The sequence below is a fragment of the Oreochromis aureus genome, linkage group 10 (genome assembly GCF_013358895.1).
Source record: "Oreochromis aureus strain Israel breed Guangdong linkage group 10, ZZ_aureus, whole genome shotgun sequence".
Taxonomy (NCBI): Eukaryota; Metazoa; Chordata; class Actinopteri; order Cichliformes; family Cichlidae; genus Oreochromis; species Oreochromis aureus.
In genome coordinates this window covers 15,554,557-15,580,459 of record NC_052951.1, presented here as the reverse complement: position 1 = coordinate 15,580,459, position 25,903 = coordinate 15,554,557, and the positions used below count along the sequence as shown (strand labels likewise).

Here is a 25,903-nt window from a genome sequence, read left to right as displayed (position 1 = left end):
TGACATATTACTTACTTTGACATACACATAAACTTCTACATTACTCTTTTGAAATGTGCCAGTATAAACCAGTTTTCAATGGCACTGCTCTTGCTAAGACAGAAATAAATTCAGAAATCTCTATTTCTCTGTGGTGGAATGTCTGTCTTCATTTATGTGTGTGTGTGTGCGCTTTCAGCATGCAAGGATGCACACGCATGTGTGTATTCCCCTAAATAAATGTCTTGTGTTTTATGGAGTTTTTCCTAGGGGAGGAAGGAGCAGCCAACTGAGACTAACAGGCAGGTCTAAGTGGAAGTGTGCTGATGGGTCTAAGTGGAAGCGTGCTGATGTAGGAGGTTACTACATCCATTAAAACAGGAAAGATATTTAATCATGGCCTTCAGTTGTCCTTCTTTGAGGGCAACAGCATCATAAATGTCCCTGTTCTTTCTTCCACAGGTCGTTTGTTGCCCTTTGAGCAGTAAAAGTAGCAGAGATGTTTAAGATATTAAATCCCTTTAATGTCTTTAAATTATTTGGAGCCTAATGGGCTCTTGTTTGCATTTTTTTTTTTGGTTTTGGTTAATTTGAGTTAAAATGGTTTTTGCTGTAGCCCAATCTAAGGTTCATTGGATTTTATTTCTTTTATATCTTGAACAGCAAGGACCTCGTGCAATATACATCCTTTTCTCTACACATGAAACAAACACAAAACGAGAAAAGAAAAGAAGAAATTACTGATGTTATTCAATTTTACTTATTGTTGAATTTTACAGTTGGGTTAAGGAATCTTGAGCAAAAGTGAGCGCTTACCTCTTTCTATTATTTTTTAATATCTACAAATCAACCTGTCCCACATGGTTAAAGGCAGCAAAAAGATTGAGTAAGTAAACAAGCGTTGAATATTCCTCCTATATCGATCTGATAAAACTGACACCCAATTTTAAAATTACCGTCACATTAAAATTCCATATAGATAAATAGCTCATCTTTAGTCCATTACACAATGTCTACACTCACATACTCAAATTCGGCTTCATCCTTTTGCAAATAATGGAAAAATAACCATCATGAACTCTTTCCTGTCGTCTTACAGCTCATTTAGTCGGAGATTGACCACACATGCGTGTTGCTCTGCCCTTTGTTTCCTTGGTATTTTTAAGTCATTTGACTGTTTACAAGACATTTTAGAGACGTGCAGGAAAATGTCAACAAAAATAAGACATTTATCCACATTAAATACACGATTTCCTGCCTGTTTTCCTCCATTCTTATTGACTTCAGATCATTAGTTTAGGTTCACACGAGTTCACCTTTCTCAGTTCTTGCAGCGCACCTGAGTTCAGCTGCAGCAGACAGCAATAAACACAGTAGATATTAAAGGGCCGTTAAAAAAAGATTTATTTGACTGCTACTTGACTGCTACTTAAAGCTTGAAGTTATGTGCTTGAGACAGACATTTACAGCAGTTATGATCTCCCATATGTGAGATAGAAACCAAGAACAAACTAAAGTAAGCTTAGTAGTTAACAGTATTTATTTCTTTGTGCCTGTGCACTTCAATTTCTGTCATATGGATACCTTAAACAGGCTTCCAACTTATCTATAGACGTCAGGTGCTCCTCCTCTTTTCATGCAATTTCCCTTCATATTATATGACACCATAGATATAAGGTGTCAGATCAATTATGTCCAATGTGCAGGGTGTTAATAATGGCATCAATATCTGTACTTACAGATGTGCTTTGCTTACATGAGGCTGTCAGATTCAGCCTTGATTAGCTTTTCTACACTAAAAGTGTTGGGTGTGTCTTGAGTTAATATATTTTTATTAAACAGTTAAAGATATACTTTGTATATAAATAAATATTGATGCAGATGCCGTCTCTATGCAATATTGCAGTTGAGCAATCCAGTGTAACTTTATGTGGGTTTAAATTAATAAAACTAATAAAAATTATACAACTGACAGAGAAAAAAAACATAAAGTTCCCAAAGTTTGATAACGATCTTTTCAGGAGTCATCGTTGTTATTGGCTTAAAATTATTTGAAGTAAAAATAGGGAAAAAATACATTATAATGAAAATGAAAACCTGGAGTGAAGCTGTAATAAGTACTGAAACGGTAGTAAGGTTATCAATATCAACATTTCAAATAATGTCAAAACATAACAAAGCATCGTTTTTTCTACATATGCTGTCATTTTCTTGAGCTATTGCATGGTGAATGTAAACTAATATTATGTCAACATCACAAGGAGACTGAGGTCTAAAAAAGCTAAACATCAAAATAACAATTATTAACCTGTTTATTGTTTATACTACAATAAAATAATTTTTTAGTATTATATTTGTATTACATTTTGTTTACAAAAATGAATAACAATGTCAATAACTGAGCAAGGTGTTGTTTATACTCTAAGTATTGCAGTTTAGTACAAACTGTAAGTACTGTAAGCAATACAGTGTTGAATGTCCAGGTATTGAGCTTTTCCATACTCTAAAAATACAACCACGAGGTCAGAAGAAAAAAGGCATAACTGCCGGTCACGACAACAGCTCGCATTAGCTTTGGTTTCATTTTCTGAAGGAGGGCAGTCTCAGTTCTTGGTATCAATATTAAATGCTGTGGAGCCTGTGGACTGTGAAGTAGCATACAGTGTAATGGTTATATAACACCATTAGAAACAAGTGTGAATAATTTTACTCAACAGGTTTGCCTATACGCCATATTTTCTCAGCTGAAATGTTGTTGTGCTCTGAGTATATCACCAGGAAAAGAATTTGGGAAAACATCATGCCTTTTTTTACAGACAGATTTAATCTACAACACTGAACAGACTCCTCTATAGCAAATATAGCAACATCTGGTTGTGAACTTTACAAATCATCATCAGCAGTGCAGAAATCACAAATGACAGTGAAACCGAGCTGCTTCTTTATAAGAACAGATGAATTATGGCAGATTTGGTAAGGTTAAGTTAACCAGCTATGCTTTTTAAACACTACTTATCCTAAAATTAACCGGTTTGAAAAAACGCATTTATATTTTCAGCAGATAGAGATGTGCATAAAAGCTACTGTATGTGTTTTTGTAGAGAAGTGTCTTTCTAAGGTCATCTTGTCTGTGGTCTGTGGTGTCCTTGCCTGCTTGGCCAAACCATCACAGTTTATTTGTCTTTAGGTAATTGAAAGATTACAGAGATTATCCCACAAACCCAACTCCTGCTTTTGGAAAACTTCTACCCCTCAACTCTCTCTCTTGCTCTCTTTATAGTTCATCAGTCAATCAACCAATAGACCGTGTTAATAGTTAAAAAAGCTTCTGTCTAAAGAGGATATTATTTATCAGTGCCTCTTTTTTGACACCATAATCACTGTAATAGATTGTGCATGTGTATTTTATGCAGATATTCACATACTTGTGCTTTCAGAAAGCTAAATGCAGTACCAGAGTATTGGACTGTCATTATGTCTACATGTATCATTAAAGACTGGCTGCACCACAAGTCAGGATGAATTTGCATTTTGGTCTATTTTATCCACTTAAAAGAAATACAAAACAATAACTGTAGAATTTAGACAATGTCTCCATGCATATATTGGAATAGATACAGTTCTTTTTTGATATGGTAAAAGATTTAGTGGGAGTAGTGTGAAATTTTGCACATAAGGTGTGAAACCTTGTAATTCAGTTCTCTAAACAATAAACTGAAGTATAACTTTTATTAGATCCTGAAAACAGTAGTGAAGTTTGGCAAACTCACACCTAACTGAACAATCCAAACGCGACTCCATTGTGCTTTAGCAATAACCTTGTCATTTTCATGATGGCTGATTTGCTACGGTTGACAGGTGGGATTGTACCAAGTGAGCGCTTACCTCAGAGGATGAAAACGTATTCATTCAGTAAACCTCTGTGGATTTATTTTAGACTTTATATATGCAGTGGCCTTTTTCTAGAGTTACCAGCTGACAATCACAGGTTGCCACCCATCTATGAGAGCATGGCTATGTGTCAGGTAACTGACATTTGAATGGTCTACTCACTCACTGTGTGGTGTTGAGGTGTCAACACCTTTGTCTGGACTTGACAGAAAGTCAGCTCTGATGGATATGACATTGCAGCTCCTTGACATTATTGCTCCCATTGAGAGGTCTGTAGGAGTCCACAGGATACAGGATACAGAATCCCTCTTTCTTTCTCTGTTTCGCATACACACTCAGACACATAGCCACGTGCATTCACACGCACACTTGCGTGACGTGACGATACAGGCTCAAAGCCAAATCGCATAATCCTTCAATGATCCATCAAGTGTTTGAGCACCCATTGTGTCCTGACCATTAACTGGGCAAGGAGAGCATCTTTGAGATGGTAATGTTGCCGCTGTCATTTAGCACATGGCCAAGACAAAATGCCAACTGCTAATCAGCCATGTGTGTTAGAGGAAGGGAGAGCACAAGAGAGAGAGGAACATTAAGGCTTTTCATAAATTCACATAGGCATTCTTCCTCATTATTTGTGTGGAAAACCTATCACAATCCGGCCCCAGCAAATAATTGGTTTTTTGTTGGGAATCTCGTGGAATGCAGTGAATGCTTAGTATTTATATAAACTTCCCATCAGCCGTGAACAATTGCGCCCATTTGGCAAGAAGTGGACCACAATTAGTGGGTAACTACTGACAACAAGTTCCAGCCAAAGATATAACTACAAGGAAGCTTGTTTCTATGCATTTTTTTTCTTTGTTTCTTACTCTTATCATATTATCTTGATTAATCTTTCAGGTCAGAAAGTACTAAAGTACCCTGACTAATCTTTAGTGCCAGATAATACTTGAGTTATAACTTAAGTTCATATCAGAATGTATGTAACATATGAAAGTGAAAGCCAGAAAATTTTACAGTAACAAACTGTTTTGGGGAGATTTCATAAATTATGGAACAAAATAATTTCCTGTAGTATTGTTCAAATACATCCTACTAAATATCATGGCCAGAACATATTATTTTTGAAACAATATGCAGTACCTGCACCCACTTTACTTGGAGCAGCACTTGCATTCCCACACAAATGTGCATCATGGTGCACTGGGATGTTTGGGCGCATTGTGTGGTACACTGTGATGTTGGGGGCGGACATTTAACAGATGGTGCCAGCTACCTCCCAGGATAGTAATGTTCAATTGTCTGTGTCCAATTTACACCTTTGAAATGGGCGAAGAAGACAGGGAGAGAGGACAGTGAGAGAAATGGTACAAATGAAAGCAGGGTTAAAAAAGATACATGGAGTGTATTTTTTTCTTTCTTTTTTTATCATTTTTAACTTCTTTAATTATCACATGGATTCTGTTCCTTCTTTTCCAAAGCCGCGTACACTTTAGCGTGCCTGTGTCCACCTTCTTCTTCTCCCACCACCCCCTTAGCTACACAGCTCCCATGGACTCGTGCCTGTGGAGCGCTATAATAAGAGCGTGTTGAGGTCAACTTTAATTTGATAGGGAAAAAAGCAAACAAGTCACCATTTTATTTATTTATTTAGTTCAATTGCCACACTCGGAAGGAATTAGTTCCAGTTCAATTTGTTCAAAATGACCCAGATGAGTTCAAATTTGTCTTTGGTAATTGAACACAGTTTTTCTTTTGTTCTTCTGTAAATATAAGCTGAGCCATGAAATGGAATTATTCATAGCTCCCAGCTTTGGTTGGAAGGTAATGGGTGAAGCAAGGTGTGTCAGTACCTGGATATTTATTTTCCTTATTGGGTTTGGGACTTTTAATCATCTTTTTTTGTTACCATACAGCTTCCAGTGAATGAATAAAAAGTAATGTATCTAATGCCTGATATTTGGGAGAGAGTATAATGCCTTTTTCCAAATACATATAAATACATTTAAAATGATAGATTTAACTGTTTGTCACAGATTTTGTGTTTAACAAGTATATAGAAATGGAAAAGCAAAAGAATTGGTAAAAAGTAGACACTTTAGTCATGACTTTAGTCATGTCAGAGAAGCAGCTTGAACATGATACTACGTTCATATGGAAATGCGTGCAATTTTAACGTCCTAAAAATATATCTATTCTGAAGATAAGCCTATTTCAAAAATAAAGCTTGTCAGGTTTTATGTAGATTGCACTGCCTGGGGTTTAGCTCCTGTGGGGAACCTGTGCGTTGCAGCGCTGCTTCGTTTACTACAGTAGCTTCATTAAAAACTCTGCTCCATTTCTCTGTCTCGCTGTCTTATGTGTGTTGATACATCTCATGTGTGCTCGCTCTGTCTTTGATTAATGTGAATCCACATCACCCACACTCACTCACTTGAGTTTTTCTTTAGAAACACCGGATGGATAATGGAAGTGTAATGAAATCTGTGTACAATACACACACACAGTGAAGGTTAGCCATTTTTACCTCTGTTTACCTCCCTCTGTCCTCTCCTACTCCACTCTACTCCCTGCTGTCTTGTTTTCTAGTGGCCTGCCCAGGGATAGAAGAAAACATGATGCATTTTTGACTATTTTTGGAGAAGGAAAAGACACTTAAAACCATTAAGGTCTCAATCTTTGGATGTAGAAATAAAAAGCAGGCAACTGGAATACAGAGGCGAGAACGCTAAAGTCACAGACTTGAAATATATCTTAGTCTTTTTTTTCCTTTTCGTGATCCCGTCTTCACTCTCCGTTAGGCTTCTTCCCGCTGATTATTGCCATCATTAGAAAGGGCGATTTGCACTGCTGTATTCCACCCATGCACACGCACACACTGACTTTTGCTTTTAAACATGCAATGGTGTGCAAAGAACAAAAAATGTTTCTTCAGCTCGCAAAATATTAACCGTCACACACATGCGCTCACACAAGCTGCAACATTCATTAGGTGTACATAGCCCTGCAGGACCGAAGCTTTCAGTCTCTCTTGTTAAGAATCTATTCTCTTCTCAACCTGCTGGAAAGCAACTGTAACACAATGCCCTAAATAGAATGGGATATAAAGGTGATGGTTTGAAAATATGAGGTAACAGCCTGGCTATGACTGAAGCATTAACAATCACAGGGAGCTTGTGCTGTTTGATGCCAAATGGTCCCTTGAGGGTGAGGCTCACCGGTCAGCTCCCTACAGAGACGCAGTGAGCACTTTGCCAATTTACCATCATTCTACCCTTTGTAAGGCAACACAGCACAAACATGCCTTTGTTCACTGACCTTTGAATAATTCAGCTCGAGCAAAATGCTATGACACATTTTTGATCAAAGTCTCGCTATCAAGGGGAGGAGGCATTTTCCAGACGCTATGTGTTCCTCTCCACTGAGGATAAAAGCTTCACTCCACAACACAATCACTAACAGTAAGGATAAAACGACAAAATAGAAGATCCCTCAGAAATGTAGGACAGTCCATTTGTTTAAAATAATGAGAGCACCTGAAGCTGGATAAAGCATTACTCCCACATAACTCTTTATCCTCTAGGGATTTCACCTCTGCGTGCGGTAAAAAATTGGAGCTTGAATTATCTGGAAGTTTTCCATGGAAATTTCCTGTCCCTTCACCCTCTGATAAATGGTTGCAGATTACAGGTTGGTGACCAGGCGTACAAATCCACTTCAAAGCTTTGTCTGGTGGAAGTCATTTGTTACCCCCAAGGCATCGATCACAATATAACCTCAACTTCTAAACAATTCATTTGAAGAAGCAGAGGAAACAGAAAGCTGCTGAGTTATAGGCTAGAGCTGGACTCTCCATCATCTAATGACAGTACCTGTTTGACAGACTGCATTTTTCTGCGTATGCGAGCACGTGTATGCATTTAGCTGCGTCTATCATCCTGTAGCAATATGTGTTTGACTTTTCTTGTTGTTGAGATTCATAATTTTGTTACCCCCTTCGGCAGTTTGCGGAAATTGAAATGTGCTTCTCGAGTTCAGGGGGAATTTCTTTAAGGTTTTAAATGGCAAAACTAATGGGCTGTGTGTGTGTGTGGGTGCGTATTTGCAAACGCGTAGCTATATTTGTTTTCTGCACTCGAATATGATCCTGGTCATATCTGCACTTTTCTTTTATCTCTCTCTGCTGTTGGGACTGTCCATACAGCACTAGACAAGCTCCCAGAAATATGACTGCTGCTGCACGCAGACTTGATAACAGATCAACATGTATAAATCACAAGAAACAAAATCAATCAGTTCTCATTAAAAATAGTCCTGCCATTCTCAGAAGTTGTCATGCAGCACGGGATATGTCAATAGTGGGAGTAATAGTTTTAGAGGCTGTCTGGATCCTGACAAACATTAACAAGAGATGCAAATTCTCAGTAGAAGGAACTTTACTCTTCCCATCATTTTTTTCACTACTGGCAACACATTAATTTATTGGAATATGCAATTGTAATTACAGTCACATCTATCTGGGCCTTAATGGTGAGGCAATGATTGCTAGCTGCTGGCTCTTAATTGCAGTTACACTGTAAGTCTACATGCGAGTGAGGCAGATGTCCTTTGTTACAGTATATGCTGCACACTGTGCACTTGCATCTTATAAAAGGCTCTGACATCACAGACAGATGTTGTACTTTCAGTTATGGATATATTTGGCTTTGCCTCATAGGCATGCATTTGGTTCCACATTATTACCGCCAGTTTCTGGCTTGTTATTACACAGTTACAGACATTATTTAGCTATAACCACTGTTAAAAAGTCATTATTTGGATATTGATTTGGTAATTGAGTGGCAACAGTTGGCTATTTCCATGTTAGTAAGGTCTTATTTCCACCTTATTACCCCACTATTTAAACTGCAGAAGGTGCTGCTGGTTTATCTTCTTGTAAAAGAGGGAAACAAAGTCATAGAGCCTTTTTTAAATGTGTGTCAGTCCTAAATAAATTGATTATTTAGCAATGATTGGCACCAAAAGTATTACTGACGCTGTGCACAATATATAATGTTTGTTTTTAGCCCTGTTTCAAAGCCTTCAGATTTAAAGGCAAACTGTTTGAGTTAAATATTTAAGAAAAACCTATTGTTTGCAGTCTGGGATGTCAGGTCTTTGATGTTTAATATCTCAGAAGTGTGCTCCATTCTGATAAAACCTGATAGTTCCAGGCCTGTTATTTGTCTAACAGTTTTTTCAGTAAATTAAATAATGTTATATCAAACTACTCAAACCAGGGAATAAGAACAGTAGAGATTTCTGTACAATACAAACTGCTTGGTGTTTCTGATGAGTTCTAGAGGCAGAGCGTTATATTTATGGTAGCGAGTATGCTTCATCTGAATTAAACCTTTACCATAAACCAAAGTATTTTTTTTAGATTTACATAGGTTATATGCATGCTTCCAAATGTGCAAGAGTGTGCAGTTGTAGTGAGCAGTGAATGTGTTGTTTTGTGTTGCAGTGTATGCTGTGACCTTTCCTATAGAACCGCTGTGAAGTCAAGTGACAGAGGAGCTGTATACCAAAATGTCCTGACATTAAAAACACGATGCCATGGCCACTGAATCCTTTTCCTAATATACTAACTTTAGATTGTGACCAGAGTGCGTGCATTTTTTTTATAACACAATAAAGTGTGGGGCTTTTTCGGTCTCACCTTCTGCACCACATCCACCGCTGACAAAAGATTACTAAAGATGACTTTTCTCACTGTGTTGAATTTCTCTGCTAAAACATGATCTAAATTAGTATTTGTTCAGTGATGAATCACAACATCTGTCAGCCAAGTTATTTCTAATTGCGTGGCAGATGTCCGTACAAAATCTTTATCACAGTTTTAACATAGCTGTCACGAACAAATTGCTCAGCACCACAATAAAAAAATCAATGAGCTCAACTTTATGTGGGAAAAATTTGCAGTTGAACGAACATATTAACGATCTATTGGATGTGGGCGCATGTCTGATTATTCTTTTTCATTTTTTTCATATATAATGACTGTGCATGTTCCATTGCTTCTACTTCAGAAACAATCAGTATCATACAGTCAGTACTACTTCCTCTCTCAGTTATGCAGGTATCTAAATGAGAAACATCAGGTGGATTTCTATTTTAAAAACAGTGTAAAAATGATCTGAATGGAGCAAATAAAACTAGCTTAAATATATGCAATGCAATCAAAATGACATGTAATGTATGTTGCATCATTCCTCACAACTTTTCTTCTGTGTACAATTAAATATGTTGCAGTTGGCAACAAAAATCATCCTTTAAGTTCAAGTACCCTCCTATTTATTATCTTACTGTTCCTTTTGCCCCCCGAGGCCACCCCGCTGGACACGCCACTGTCAGTAAGCACAACCAGAATTCATACATAAGGCACACTGTCGATTTTTGAGAAAATTAAAGGATTTTAAGTGTGCCTTATAGTGTGTAAAATACGTTATATAGAAGAAAAGAATATATCGCGATATATATCGTTACTGCACATGCTTCAAATTATACCGTGATATGGATTTTAGGCCATATCGCCCAGCCCTAGTGGAAACATACATTTAATATGGAAGACAAACATCGTGATGTGAACTGGATCCAAATAAGAACCACAGAGTTACCAAAAGCTTAGACAAAAAGGGATGTCATTTTACTGGGTCACCTCTGTGCTCGACCTGTGCCAACACAAAAATGAAGCCCAAAGAGGTGGCAGTCTATCATCAATAAGTAGTGGATCCCTTGAGTTATTTTCTTTCCACTTTGCCTCTAGAGCATACAGAGTCACAATAACACAGCATATGTTCTTCAAAGAGGTAGAGAAAGAAAAACTGCATCTTCTTAGATTTCTTAATATATTTTCAAAGATACCCAGGCTTTCACAAATTAAATTCTCAACCTCTATTAAATCCCTGCTGCATACAGCACTGTGCAAAACAAATCTTGAGCCACTCTCCATTTCTTTATATTTTGCTTCCAGTGAGTCAGACTTGAGCAATAGTCTTGGACAATGGTTGTCCAGGCTTTCTGAAGGTCCTTGAAAGGGCTTTCTTTACATTGGCTGCTTTTTCATTAATTTTGAGTCCTTGCGAAATAGGTGAAAATACAGCAGACGACTAACCCTAACCCTGGACTGAAAATCAGTGGAAACAGATCTTATCTGGAGTTTTTAGTTCAAACCATTATTAGGATGTGCAAAAGGGGTCAGGAGAGAGGTACAGCACTTAGTGTCTATATCCATCTGTAAAACACAGTGGAGGCTCTGTCATGGTTTGCTGTATTTCAGCCAGTGGTGTTAGGGATCTTGTCAAAAGTGATGGAATTCTGAACACAGAAAAGTACTGTCAGATTTTAATCTACCATGCATGTACCATCTGGAAAGAATCTGATTTGCAGCAGATTCATTTTTCAGCATGAAAGTGAACACACTGTCAGTGCAGAATACCTGGATAGAAATACACACAGTGGAACATTATCAGTCATGGACTGGCCTCCGAACTGTTTGGACCTCACCATTATTGAAGCAGTGTGGGACCAAGACTAAAGATGATTAATGATTAATAAAAGTAATAATGCCAATATTGATAGTAAAGCTTGTTAGATTTGTACAAGCTTATATACTGTATTTTCATATATGTTTGTATATGTTTCAATAAATTGCTCCGCCTATTTCACATGTTCCTGCCAAAATACAAAGAAATATCTAGTTTCATTCCTTCAGATTGCTGCCTTGCAGTTAAAAGTGTTCAAAAAACCACATTTTTTAAAGTAATTCTGAGCTGTACTGTACGTACAAGGGCTGGTCACTGTGCTGGCAAACAGAATGTACGCAGCTAAACAGAAGCTCTCGGGGCCAGATTGTCTGGTGCCATTCACACATGGTCTGGTGATGGTGATTCATAAGATTTTGTTGCAATTGCAGAAAAAAAAAGTCTGGAAGGCATTCAATCTGGGACCATAAACACCGCTACAGAGCATCATCTAAAGATGGAGCAAGTGTTATGAAGAGCATGTACGTGTCATCAACATGTGTGCCTCGTGTGCCCATCTTTGTCTCTGTTTTATGGGCATTCGGTTTATGAGCGCATGATTCAACCGCAGACAGAGTATGTATGTGTAATTGTGTTAAGGAGTGGAAATCAAATATGCTAGATTAAATGACAAAGCAAACAGATGTGTGTCTCTCTGTAATGGGAGAAAACATGGGTGTGGTAGACAGATCTAATAAAGCAGGCAGTATGGTGGCAATAAGCTGAGTTAAGTAACCTTGATTCCATCTATTAACACTGTTTACCATATCCTTTATTACAAAGAGATGAATCGCAGCCCTTAGCTAAAGCAGTGCTAAATCAAATAGGATTTAAATGCATTTGCTGCTAACTCAAATGAGATTCAAATGCATTCACTTGATCGCTATTTTGAAGCTGATTATTTTGCTTTGAATAAATACAGCCACGAATGTGTGTAGGGCCCTCTATGAATATGTCACAGTGTACATGTTTTTTATGCTCTCATGAGTATGTGACAATTGATAGTTCTATGTACAGCCAAGTCATAAGGTGACAAAGAGTGTGTTAAGGTTTTACAGCAATCTGCTCACCGGTGGAATATTGGTTGGATTCCAAAGGGCCGGGAGTACATCAGACATATGGCAAAACAGCTGCTGCTGTACGAAAGATAAGCTAAACTCTCCATCATGCCATGTGACACCTCAGAGAGCCTCGCTGCACACATCGATCTCCATAGGCTTTTTACTGCTTGTCAAACTCTGAATATATCTGCCACTGTGAAAAAAGGTAGCCTGAGGGGATAGGTATTGCAGAAGGGCAGAGTAAGACGCAGGCAAGGAAAGGGTTAATCAGGAGGCAGAATGATTTGAAAAGAGAGGTGATACAAACTCCTGAATGTGCATAAGTTGAAGGAAGACGAATGTAGACAGAAAAGAGGAGGAAAACAGGAAGGATGTTGTATTGCAACATCCTTCCTCACGTCCTCCCAGGAGACTTATACCCCGAGGGAATACTGTGATCACTGCTATGTATGTGTGCATGTACATGCCTGCGTGTGTGTGTGTCACAGTAGGTGGTTTCAGTATGAACTATCACACAGTTTATTCATGACAGCTCCCTGCTGATGGGTACAGAGACACCGAACAACCTGCTTGCACCTCAGTGCTTTCCTGTGTCACCACCATGCAGTCACTCACTTTTCATTTTCTTAGATAAAATGTCATTGTTTGCACATTACTTAGACCAAGAGCCTGCTTTAGCTAATACTTGGAAAGAGTGATGGCATGCATGTGCATCCATCTGTTCATATTACAGTTATATTTACACAGTTTGAAAAAAACCCCCACCAAATGTCTTAAGACATGTGATGTGTTAATGACTGTCTTTTGTAATAGTATATAACATGTATCCAAGAAGCATGAAGTTTATTTAATGCAGATTACTTTCACCCTGCAGGACAGACCCCATTTTTACTACGCACTGTTATTTGTGCACGCAAGATGCCATGAAATGAAGTTAAAGCTGAAGTGACATGGGTGGCAGACAAGTTCCAAATTAAAGCAGTTGAGACTCGATACAGACAGTGTTATTATCTTATGGCTATCACACCTAGTTACACATTCAGCAGAGACACAGAAGCATACTAGGGTTCTAACAAGTCTGAAACTGTGGCCAAACCCTAATTCAGACAAACCGAGAGGATTTACGTGATAGAAACACGTCAGAAGGACAGTGTAACAAAATAAGGGAAGGGCTGCTTAATTGCTTCAGCTAACTGCAGGGATACCACTGGTATGTTAGCTAAGCTTTGTGGTGAAAAATACTTTAACGGGTGTCTGTTTAGCAATTCTTTATTAAAGGCTTGTTTTGTGTTGGGGTAAACAACATGTGTGTGTGTATATATATATATATAAGTAATAGTAATTGCATTATTTAATGGTTTTCTAATTAGATCGTGTTCATTATGCTCATAGTCATGTAGAACTGTTAATCTCCAGTCCGGTTAGTGCCGGGTCTGGTGAAATCTATAATGCAAATTTTCAGGCATAACTTGATCTTAAAGACTGCCGAATAATGCAGTTTTTTTTTCAGTCATGATCCAATCGTGATTAGGTAATCGTGAATATAATATTGTAATATTTATAATTAAGCCCCATCTGCATCCATAAAAGACTTTAGACATACACAGATAATTAGCTTATAAATACTAGTTACTGATGTGGTAAAATTATTGTCTTTCCCATTCATTTTCCCTCTCCATTTCATTTCCAGGTCAGTACACACTGTGCTTTACTCCCATAGTGGCTTCAAAGTTGAGGTTAATTAAACATGGTAACTCCCTGTTTTTCACCACTAACAATTATTTTGTCACCAAATTTTTATTGACATTCCATTAGCATCACTGTTTGTGCCCTCGCGAATATCAAGCTCTGCTGCAGCCTTGGTTTGGTCCACCGACTAAAAGTGCTGGTAAAGAAATATTCATAAATAAAGTGGTATGTTGATGTGCTGAAGTGAACTCTCTTCTGAACATGAAACAATGGAAAAAGAAGAGCTTTTGTGTGTACAGTATACACAAACAGCCAAACTTAATCCAATTCAGGTGTTACATCCTTATCTCTCTCTAGTGGATTCTCGCCAATCAGTATGAAGTATTGAGAGCGTGTAATAGGTGGCCATTGTGTAATCAACTGGGGATACTATGCTCACTCCATGGTAAAATGGGGGAATGAGAGAACGGGATGAAAAGCGTTTTATGCAATTTCAGCTTGACTTACAGAACTGTTGTGTCGGTTGCCTGGTAACTGTAAAACTGAGACGCAAGTGCGGAGATGCTAGTGAACAAGTCTCCCTCCATTTCTTTTTTTCTTTTTTCTTAGCAGCTTGTCCTTTATGTCTATCAGCTGTATACACCGTATATTCCTCCTTTGTTATGAGTGAAAAGTTGTAAAAACCCACATGTTTTTTTCACCTTTTGTCCGCTTTTTTTTCCCACAGATTTTGACTTAGAAAGATCACAGAGGCAGAGTTGTGACGGGGAACTCATACTTTGACATCAGGCATGAAAAGCAGGGATATAGAGAGGTCAGACACGGCTAAAGGAATATTTCACAAAGCCATCAGTCTCATGTAGAAAGCAGCCCTGGTAGACATGTGACGTCCACTTCCCTTTTGTCTGTTGGGCCCTCTCCCTCTTAACCAGTGACACAACAACAAGGTGTGAACATTTCAAGTGTCTGTGTGTGTCTGTGTGCATTTGTGTGCATGTGTAAAAGAGGAACGATGTGTCACGTGGTCACTTTTTTTGCCCGATGAATATGACATGTAATATATGTTTCTTTTGTAGCACTTTTTCTTGCATTTTCTTTTATCTTTCATATTCTCACTTCCCCACGCTACCTTGCATCTTGGCAAGTTGTGAAATAGTACTAACAAAGCGTAATCATCTCTGTCAGCCACTGAAAATTGGCTATCAGGATTTAATGGCCCTCAAATATAAACAAAACAAAATCCATGTGAGAGTCAAGGGAGTGTACGGACTGTTTAGCAGCTGGTTTGTATCTCCGGGCCGGCATTCAAGGATTACTTTTTGCTCCCTTTCTGATAGTAAATTTAAAATTCTGTATGAAATTTCCATATTTGTCATTGAGAGAGAGCGCAGTTTATTAATCTGTAATCGAAAAGAAACCACAATAATTTTCATAACCTGCAGACTCGGCACCTGCAGTGAGATTCTCTTTGTTCTCCCGCTCCCTCATTCTTTTTCAGGCCTTGTCTCTTAGAGCTGTACACGTTTTCAGGCTCACTGGAGGCATTCCAATAGATCCATCAATTTGGCAAAGCAGTGTGTGTGAAGCATAAGAGTCATTCCCTCAGGATACACACGCAAATACACAGACACACACACGCACACTAATAGACAATCTATGTTGTTTATTTGCCTCTCCTCTGTGTTTTTACCTGCAGGATGTCTCAGAGGTGATGCTCATGTGTTGGTTAGGTCCTCTATGTTGTGGTTCCATTTGTTTTTCATACATGGCTTTGCTGGCCTGTACTGAATAAGCTACTAATTGAATACTCCCATAGCGTGCCATACACTGGTTTGGACACCATCCCTGTATGTCCTTCACTTCGCTGATTACAGCGCTGTCAGTCACAGGATTATATGATGGTTCACCGGTGTCGGAATGTGTCACTGCATCCAAACATATAAATCATTACTATGAAACAAAATCTTTATTTTCTACCCAAAGTCAAAAGACGGGCGGCAGCACAAATCCACAACATGACACGTACAGTATGCTCAAACCCATATACTGTAGGTCTGGCAGTTAAAAAACCAAAAGCACTCTTGCATGATCCACATGATGTGTCTCGACTAATTAAAAGGTGTCACACTCTAAGGTCTCAATTTGCTGATGAGCTAAATCAGGACATTCTCTTTCAGGGTTGACTGATCTGTGCGGGTGGGGGTTCAGCACTTGTGACTGACATCCAAGATAAAGACAATGCTGTTTCTGCACATATGCGACAGATGCAGACACGCTGTTCTTCCTACAGTTATCTAATCAGTTGTTCTGTCTTCTTTCTTTGTTCTTTTTCCTCTGTATTCTGACATCTGCCTCTCTTGCTGTCCGTCCAACCCCACTTGCCTACTTGGGGACTTCAGTGATGGCTTCAAAAGGCAAAGTTCGAGGTGAGTGGTGGCTGCTGCTGCTGCTTTTCCTGCTGTGCCTCAAACTCAACCTGCCAAACCAATATCAGAAAAGAGACTTAACCTTTTATTTTTAAAAATTAATGGACGAATATTTTAGTCTATTTGCTTCTATTCTTTTGTGTGCGTGTGTGTCTGTGCTGCTTTTCCCTGACTATTTTGAGAATAGTCATGTTTGTGTATTTGGGTGAAAGGGTTGTTTTTTTTTCATTTCAGATTTCTAATACAGGGTTTTGCCATAGTGGGATTTATCACTATCCCAACACTGAAAAATAATGTGGAAAAAATGATTTGCTTGAGAATAAAATTAGACAGTTTGTTTCAACATAGATTTTTAGATTTGTAAATTAGTACTAGGGAAATCATTTAGGTATGTATATACTGCAAAGACAGCTCAAGGTCATGCAATTATTAATCAACTCTTTAACTGTGTGATAATGTCCTTTGCCATTGCTTTTATTGGAAAGGTGGCAGTAAATTAAAGAGATCCAAATCTTCTCCATCATCTTCTGTGTCTGCGCTATGGCAGCGAGAACGGATTATAGATCAAAAAGTGAGTCAGAGAGGAGAAGCAAAGTGTTTATTTGAGAGCAGATAACCTGATTTCATTCTGCGTGCCTCAGCAAATATGCTTCTCAAAGACTAAGAATTTATTCAACCGTGGTTATAATCCCTTTCTGTTTAGTTACCATCTTTGGCTAATGATTACAGATACACACACACACAACAGTCACTTCCTAAGCAGAGATGTGATCATAAGTCAGATGAAAGGATTGGTATCAGCTAAGGTTGGCATACCTAATAAAAACACTCAAACTGTATCAAAGCATATTTGGCAGAAATGAAGCTCCTTTTTTAAATTTTATAGATTTTTCGCAGTGATTATGCAATAAATACATTTCTTCAAGAATCATAATCTGAGCCAAATTTTTAAATTAAAGTGGCAGAACTTGAAAGTGTTTGGCACTGTGCAAAGCTTTTATATAACTCAGGTTATTATGATGAGATCGCTTTGGAGCTCAGTCCCAAATTCATCCTGCAGCATGACTGTGACAACAGCAGGGCAGTCAGAACCAGAAAGAACAATCCTCGACAACAAGAAGAACATGGCTCCCGCAGCAGATGGCATGAGCCCTGATCGCAACTTCATGGAGTCAGTATGGAATAAAATGAATAAACAGAGGCAATCAAGACAGAGGAAATATGGCAAGTTGCTCATTATTTTAAATAAAATAGCAAATCAGCTCATGTGAACAGCTTTTATCTTAATCCAGAAGCCTCCTGTAGAAAAGCAACATTTTATATAATTATTTTTGTGCTCAGAGCTCGTACGGACCTTCTACACAGGTCCTTCCAGTGTTTGTTTCCTTATGGTGCATCTTAACATACAGGGCTAGAAAAGCTGTATATTACTAACCCAGTCTGAATGTAATGGAAGGAAGTGAAGGAAGCAACACTTGTTGTTCTCAGAGCCTGCTGCCGAATGGTAGATTTGGTATAATCCTCATGTTAAAACCCTGTCATCGCCTTACATCCTCCTTCCCTGCTATCCTCAGCTGTAGTGATAGTAGTCACAGGATCAACATCACATTCCCCCTCAACACTTCGCTACAGTTTTTTCTCATTTTCCCGCTGCGTCTGAATGCATAATGAATTTAGACCACCTCTTTCCTGATCAGCATCCAGCTGCATGTGTTTAACTGTATCATCTCTGTCTCACTCACTCTTGATTCCCTCCTCTCTTTAAAGGCTACCCTAACCTGACTATCATCCTTTTCTATCTTACCGCAGCAGTATAGGAAATCCATCGCACTCTTTAATAGGGGGAACAGAAGATGTGTAGATCAGAGTCGAGCACATGTCTCCGGCCTGCCTCTCTTACCCTTATAATGAGGCTACTGGTAGGAAAACATAACAAGCCAGATAAGATTCATGCTGATCAGTGGGTGGATAAAGGCTTAGTTCACCTCAAAGTATCGGTTCATCGGTATGTGTGCGACTGAAGGACTGAGTGGATGGTTAGGGGTGCCTTTATTCTTTTGTAAATGTATATATAGCATCGCCAATTACTGCATACAGCATGAAAGATTAATTCAAAGATGGGTTTTTTTCTGTTCTTCTACTTTTTTCCTTTTTTTAACTTGTGGAAGTTTAAATCGCAGTTATATTTCACTGTCAGCATTGCAAATGAGCACGAAGAGCAAAAAAACAGCACAAAAAATAAATATATGGCACTTGTATGTGCACAAGTGACACAATTTCTAACTAAATTTAATTAGTGTTTTTTAAACTTTACAAAATCATTATCTAGAGTGAGTCTTGTACATGCATCACTTGCGCCGTAACCACAACACATAAGTCGATTGGCCAAAATATTTACAAAGGGCTGCTCATAAAATATTCAAATAGTCACTGATAAAATACTGTCTATATATTATGTAGATGGCATGTGGGTCTCCTCACCAACTCATAGTAACACTGCAGTGGTGGTGTTTCTACAGAGTCACATCTGAGAAAACGTTTTTACAAGCACATGAATTATATTTTCGCTGGGAAAGAATAATTCAGTATGAGCAAATGAACTTCTATTTTCTGCTCAAATGTTAAAGCTATTAGCTGCATACTGTAAATACACAATCATAACATCTTTTAATAAGTTTCACTCAATTTTCCTAATTTTCCTTCCCAGCATCCCAAAGCAGCAATTTTGGCATAGTGGCCAAACCGCATTACTATAACATCTGTATTCATCAAGTGATGCACACTGGCTCAAAAGCATTCATTCAGTCAATGGAAAAAGAGTCAATGCGAAACTGAGTGTTAGAAACTCTGCAAAAGGCCTCTTCTCATTATAAAAAGACTCTAAGACATAAAAGATGCGCTGTTAACATCTGGTACTAGATAGCAGGGTCTTGCTTAGCCTGTCGAAGCTGTTTTTTGACTGGCACACAGTTTGGGCTTCTCAATCTACTTCGCTGTAGTACATATTAAACAAAATGCTAAAATCAGTCAATTTCTTTCTTTCCATTTTTTATCTTATATTTATTTAAAGATAATCTTGCCCCAAGTTTTTGGAATCACAAAACTGTGAAGTTTAGTAAGTTTGCTGCAAGCCACAGGTTGAGACCTGTTTTCTGCTTTTCTATACATTTCTGTACACAACTACTTCAACTCAAAGAATACAAAGTCACAAGCAACTCTTGTTTGCAGCCTACTCATGATGTACAATGAGTTGTTCACTTAGATGAAGAAAATTGTAACTTTAAAAATATGCATGCCGTCAGGAAAGTTGTTATAAGAATTTCTGTAAGTCAAAATTATAGCACACATGGGAAATTTAGTGTGCAGACCGTCTCAATCAACCCCCGAAAGTCCAAAAAGGAAAACCTGTAAAAGCTGGAACCTCAGCACGGTGCATGCATATGCCACTGGAGGCACACACACATTTTTAAAATATATATCAGAAAGCTGTTTTTCTATAGACTTCTGCAGGACCGGAAGTCTTTTTGCAACCACAACTATAACCTTCTGATGTCCTTCACATGGATTGAACGTTTTTAGGCACTTCCATATACTCTGATATTATTAACATGTGAGATAGCTACACATGTGAAACCGTTTCATTTATGTCACCTGCCTAAATTCATGGATTTCAGCATATTTCTTCTTCTTTGTATGTCCCGTTTCTGTTTGTGTGCAGCCCCCTGCTTGTTGTCCACCCCTCCTATAGTGATACATCCATTCTACTGCATTTTACAATTTTACAAAAGAATTTACTGAAAAAACCCATATAAAACATACATAAAACCTCGAAGAACAGACAAAGAGAACTTTTGAATCTGCTCTGTAGCAGGATTGATAAAGAGGAAGTGCACTTGTTAAATTTTGTATTTACATTTATTTAAAGTATCAATCTAGCTTGCTTTCCTAATCTTTTGAGACAGACGGCTCTCAAAGTTTAGGAGCATTAACGACAAAAACTGCATCCCCAGACGAAAAAACCTTGGATGTCTGTGAAAAATATTGGCTGTCTTCCAGTTGGCAGTAGAGGATCCAAGAGTCCAAGGGCTAGATTTACTAACAGTCTGCGCCAGCGCAAACCCTCTTTTGGCATTAAAAAGCAACGACTGGGATTTACTGAAGAGACACAGTGTCAGTTTTGCGACTGACAGGTGTGGATCGAGGTATTTTTGCAGCTGGACTTATTGCCTATATATTTCTAAGAGTTTCCCTCTCAGGGCTCAAACTGTTTTGGTTCTACAGAAAAAGTGTGAATGTGTAACTACAGCAGTGCATGGTGTGCTGCCTGACAAGGTTGGCAAGTGGTAGCATGTATAATGAGGAAAGTAATGGACCAAGACACCTGCCCTGTGCAACACCACAGGAAATGAGGGCAGTCTCTGTGGTATTATGTGCTCTACTAAGTGAAGATGTGATAGTGGTCTGTCTCTACTCAGTATTCTAGTATCTGAGTTCTGAGGCTTCTTCAAAAGAGGCTGTACTACAAGTGTTTTGACTGTGGATTTAAAAACTCAAATAAAAAATTCAGTTAGTGCATTTCACAATAATAACAACTGGATTAAGTTATGAGATATAAGATTTTCAAAGAGTTCTGAAACAGAGACAGGGGAAAGTTTGATCAAATTTGGAGGTTTTATGCAAGGTAAGACTGTATGGAAACCTAACGTCCATTGGGATGCACTCTTTTCTACCTGTCAAAAATATTACCTTCCCATCTATCCATCCGTTCATTTTCTGCATCTTACCCGTTCCATAGTGCAGGGGCACCAATCAAAGCAGAGCTGCCCAGACCTTCCTCTCCCCATCCACCACGACATAATCTGAACTGTTGATTTGTAAGATCGGTAATCGTCAATTGGAGTGATTTCAGTCAAAATGAAAAACGTGTGACTGTAACTGCAGCTAGTATCAGCCCTGTCATTGTGACTGACTAATAGCTGTGGCAAAAGTGCTTTGTGGCAAAGTAAGTCTGACACCAACCAAATGATGAGAGCTGTTTCTTTTTTCTTTTTTTTTTTAAATTAGTACTTTCTGCCCACTGAATCTTGCAGGTCCTCCTGGGGTGACGAGCATTTCCCCAGATCCTTCTTAAATGAACAGAATCTGTCAACACATCACTACACATTAGAAAATCACACTGTGTCATGTTGATTTGGGGAATTTGGGAATTTTTGGTGGCAGCAGTGATTAGTTTGATTTCCCTCATGAATGCCACCCTAGCCTGCGATTATCCTGCTCTCACCCTGTATGAAAGCATAAGAGATGAAATCCTTCCTGTGATAAAAAAGAAGATGAAGTCAAGTACACTCTTCCTCCACATCATTTTGCAAGAAAACACAATAAATTTGATTTCCCTGCCCTCATGCTTTCATGATATTTAATTTGAATGACCTACTAAGCCAATAAACATGTGGATGCCTGCTAATATTGCTTGGCCTTATATTCAAGAAGAAATCGAGCCAAAGCTTTGCCTTCATGTCCTTATAAAGTGAAAATTTCAATAGATGAAGCTGTGATCTTGCTATTTTGAAAAACAGTGAAGATAACATTTAGTGGATATTGCACCTATTACTATTACATATAAAGCGCACAGTAGTATGTATAGCACAAAGAGGGTACACAAAGATATGTATTTAATAGTACCTGCTTAAATTTTATGTATAAATCAGGACTGCATAACTTTTGAATGTTTCCAAAGTTTCTGCTTGACAGTTCAGAGAATTTAGCTGTGCAAGAAATGGCTCTTTGATGGCTAGAAGGAAACATTTAAGATATTGTTCCTTTGTTTCTGCTCTCGCCTCAGTTGTTTTCTTCATTCTCTCCTTTTTTCTCCCTTTTTTTTTTTTTTTTTGCTTTCACTTATCTGTCAAAATATGTGCTTATATCCTTTCCTAATTTTCTTTTGCTCTCCGCTTCGTCGTCTTCTTCTTCTTGCTTGTTTGCTTTTGCTAGCTGGAAGAAAGCACTGTATGAAGTATTTATGAAGGCCTGGTTTACCTCCGTCATAAAACCGTGAGATGTCTGACCTTGGCTCAGAAAGGATAGTGAGATCCCTGGCCATTCTGGACTGAGCAAGCTTGAACTCAGGCAGCTTACATGCTGAGAGTGGGCAGAGGTTTATATCTCTGCCCTTTAAATTGATGTGGCTGAATCAAGGGCAGAAAATACTGGGCAAATGGTAGAAGTGTCTGGAAACATGTCTGGTCACCAATTTGAATTTGGGTTGTGGGCTTTTATAAATTTTCATATGTAGGTTTGGCTCCTGAAAAGTGGCATCGCAGAAAAGTTCAGCTGTGGCAGGTCTTTGTAATCAAAAACAGAAACAAAAAAATCAAGAGGAGATACGTGAGCTGGCATGTTTGTGCTTTGTAAACTCGAGAAACACCACTTCTTCTTCGGTGTTTCCCCTTATATCATATTAAATGATATTATTGTCCTTGTATTAACAGCATGTGTTAACATTATTCACTCAGTGGAAAAGGAAAAACCATACACAAACAAACCTGGACTCTCTCTGTAACACTGCTCTTAAACAACACCTAACAGCACCATGGAGAAGTAGGTGATATTTTGTTGATCTGACTCCAAGGGCCAAGTTGGATGTCAAGTTTGCAACGGCAGCACCAACAGCTGCCCAGTCTAATTACTGTATGTAAATGACAACAGCACTGCCGTAGCCAGCCTCTCTGGTGCCGAATAATTAATTTCATATCTCCAGATCAAAAATGACTGTCCTGAGGTGATTGTATGCCCGTGCTGAATACAAAGGTAGCTCCACCCTCTGCAGGGGTTGCATTCAATTTGCTCACAGCAAGAAACTTATCATTGTCAAAAGAGCAAGCTCAGATTAGAAATACTCACGCGGGCATGCTCGCTTGCAAGCGCAATTTACATACGCCTCATTTGCCAAGAGAAAAAGAACAAAGCTGAAAAGTGAATGTTTATTCAGTTATAAGAATGAAAACAGAGAGAACCACTATAACCCAATTTATGTCCATTTGCATGACAATATTGTTCATATAAGGACAGGTGACAGATTAAAGTAAACACCTGAACTGTAGACCCCTACAGAGAGGGGATCAGGTGGCTCTGTTATGCTGTGAGGGGCATAATGATGGCACTGTGTGGGACCACTTGCCCTCTTAGAGGGAACTATGGCAGTTCTAAGTGATTACTTTGGCGCTGTAGTGAAACATTTCAATCCTGATGGGGATGATCTCTTCCGGGATGAAAATAATGTGATCTGTAGGTCACAAGGGATCACCTATAAGAAACATCGAACTGAGATGTCTGACAGCACGCTCCACTGCCATCATCAAAACCCCAAATAAAAGGAGCATCCACACAGGAAACGACTAGCAGCAACAGGCTGACCAGGAGCCACAAAAAGTCAGTGACATACAGCGACTTCAGGTGATGGCAGGTGATATAACTTGTGGTGACACAAGGCGGGCAGGTCCTGAGCTTCTCAACCAGCGATTAAAAATTAAAATGAAGAAAACCACTGATTAGTAACTATATAACTTAGGCAACCAGACACTACAATATCTGCTAGTAACCGACAATCAGCTACAAAGTGATGGGCGATGAGTGTGGGTGCTTCTTAAGGGAATATCTTTGGAGAACCTGATAAAACAACACCCTCCTAGTGGTCTTACTAATTTTAATAATGATTACTAAACTTAGATATAGAATAACAAAATGTATAATGATATGTCAACTGTATAAATATTTATTGTCGGGTATTAATTAACTGAAGTTTGGATCATACGTTAGAAAAAGAAAGGTTAGCCCCAAAACACAACTGAAAGAGGCAGAGGTGTAAAGATGATGATAACAATTAGAACTGTGTGAAGTCTTCACCAACTATACAAGGTTTTAATGGATAAATGCACACAGGGAGAAAAATGGAAGGCAGATTTTAAATATTTTCACTTATGAGCGTTTTGGCAGCAGTGAAAGTGCTTTAAATCTAACTCTGCCTCCCTTTTCAAGCAATACCAGTCTAAATGCATTCAATTGTGTTTTTATTGCCGGAGATTTCACTTTGTCTTCTCTTTTCAAGATATTCAAAAGATAAATTACATATGGTGCTTTAGACTCCACTCATACTCTTGTTCTTAAAAGCTGCTATATACTTTTTGTCACAGTGGTAATTACCCTTTTTTTCCACAGGAACATGCAATTTCATTTCATAGTGAACGCTAAAGGCTGGCTTTTTATGCCAGGCGTAATAGTGTTATGAAATGTTGATAAATCACATTGGAGATGCAACATTGATTTAGGATGGATGTTGATAGAAGGCGTGAAAAAGGTCACCGCAAAAGAGAAAAGAGACAACGCCGTGTACGCAGCGTGTTCTTGAGAAAAACGAAGGAGAGAGTGTGAAAATTGTCACAGTTGGAGGGAGAGTCCCAGAGTGAGGGCAGTGAGTGATGATGCTCTTCTCTGACATGTTAACTTCTGTTCCAGGAAGTTACTAACCACATTTTGTGCTTCATGTGATCGACCCTAGCCTTTCCTTCCTGGAAATGACAGCGTATTCTTATTTTTATTTTTATTTTTCCAGTTGCGTGTTCAATATTTTTTCTGATGCTTTAAACGAATGAAGAGGTTGGAGAGTTTTTATTCTCAAGGACGCTGTGACAGGATACATCCCTGGCTGATGAATTCACACCAGCTCTTGAGATGATAAAACTGTTGACCTTGTACCATCTCTCCAATCACCAGGCCACCCTGCTGCCTGACACTTTGAGAATCACTCTGAAAACCTTGTGTACCCAGCTGCGTAGCCACCTGTGTAACCTTATAGACACTAACTGGTCATGGCAAAGCTGTCATGTCCTATGTAATCTTTTGCCTCTCATTCATTATCTTCTTAGTGGGATGCCTTTTTTAACAGTGAGCCACTTAAAGGCCACGTTTCATAGTGTCAGAGCATCTGAGAATATGCTTTGCAGGGTGGCTAAACCTTCGATGCGGATTCAGATGCACATTTTTTAACACAGGATTATTGGAAAAACATCAGCAAGTGCTCGTAATACATTTATTTTTGTATTATAACATATAGCGATAATGGGAAATTCTTCTCTAAGGCCCTGCAGATCTAGTTCAGGTTCAAATGATTAATTGCTCTGAGCTTAACAGTTTAAATGCAGTTCTAGTGTGTTACATTGTGGGTTTTATTTTTGTGCTTTTGACTATTGTTCTTACTTGCGGTAATAACATTGTGCCTCCTAATTCCAAGGGA

General features: G+C 38.5%; 1 protein-coding gene across 2 annotated transcripts in view; it reads left to right on the top strand.

Annotated features, from left to right (window-relative positions):
* Nucleotides 1-25,903, top strand: part of cadm2a (cell adhesion molecule 2a) — a 204,597-nt gene that overhangs the window by 116,650 nt on the left and 62,044 nt on the right. The window contains exon 2 of one of the 2 annotated variants that reach the window (XM_039618524.1): nt 16,588-16,614. The exons of the other annotated variant lie outside the window; for it this stretch is intronic. Coding sequence (XP_039474458.1) covers nt 16,588-16,614 — 27 coding nt within the window. The remainder of the gene's footprint in view (nt 1-16,587; nt 16,615-25,903) is intronic. 2 annotated transcript variants of the gene reach the window in all.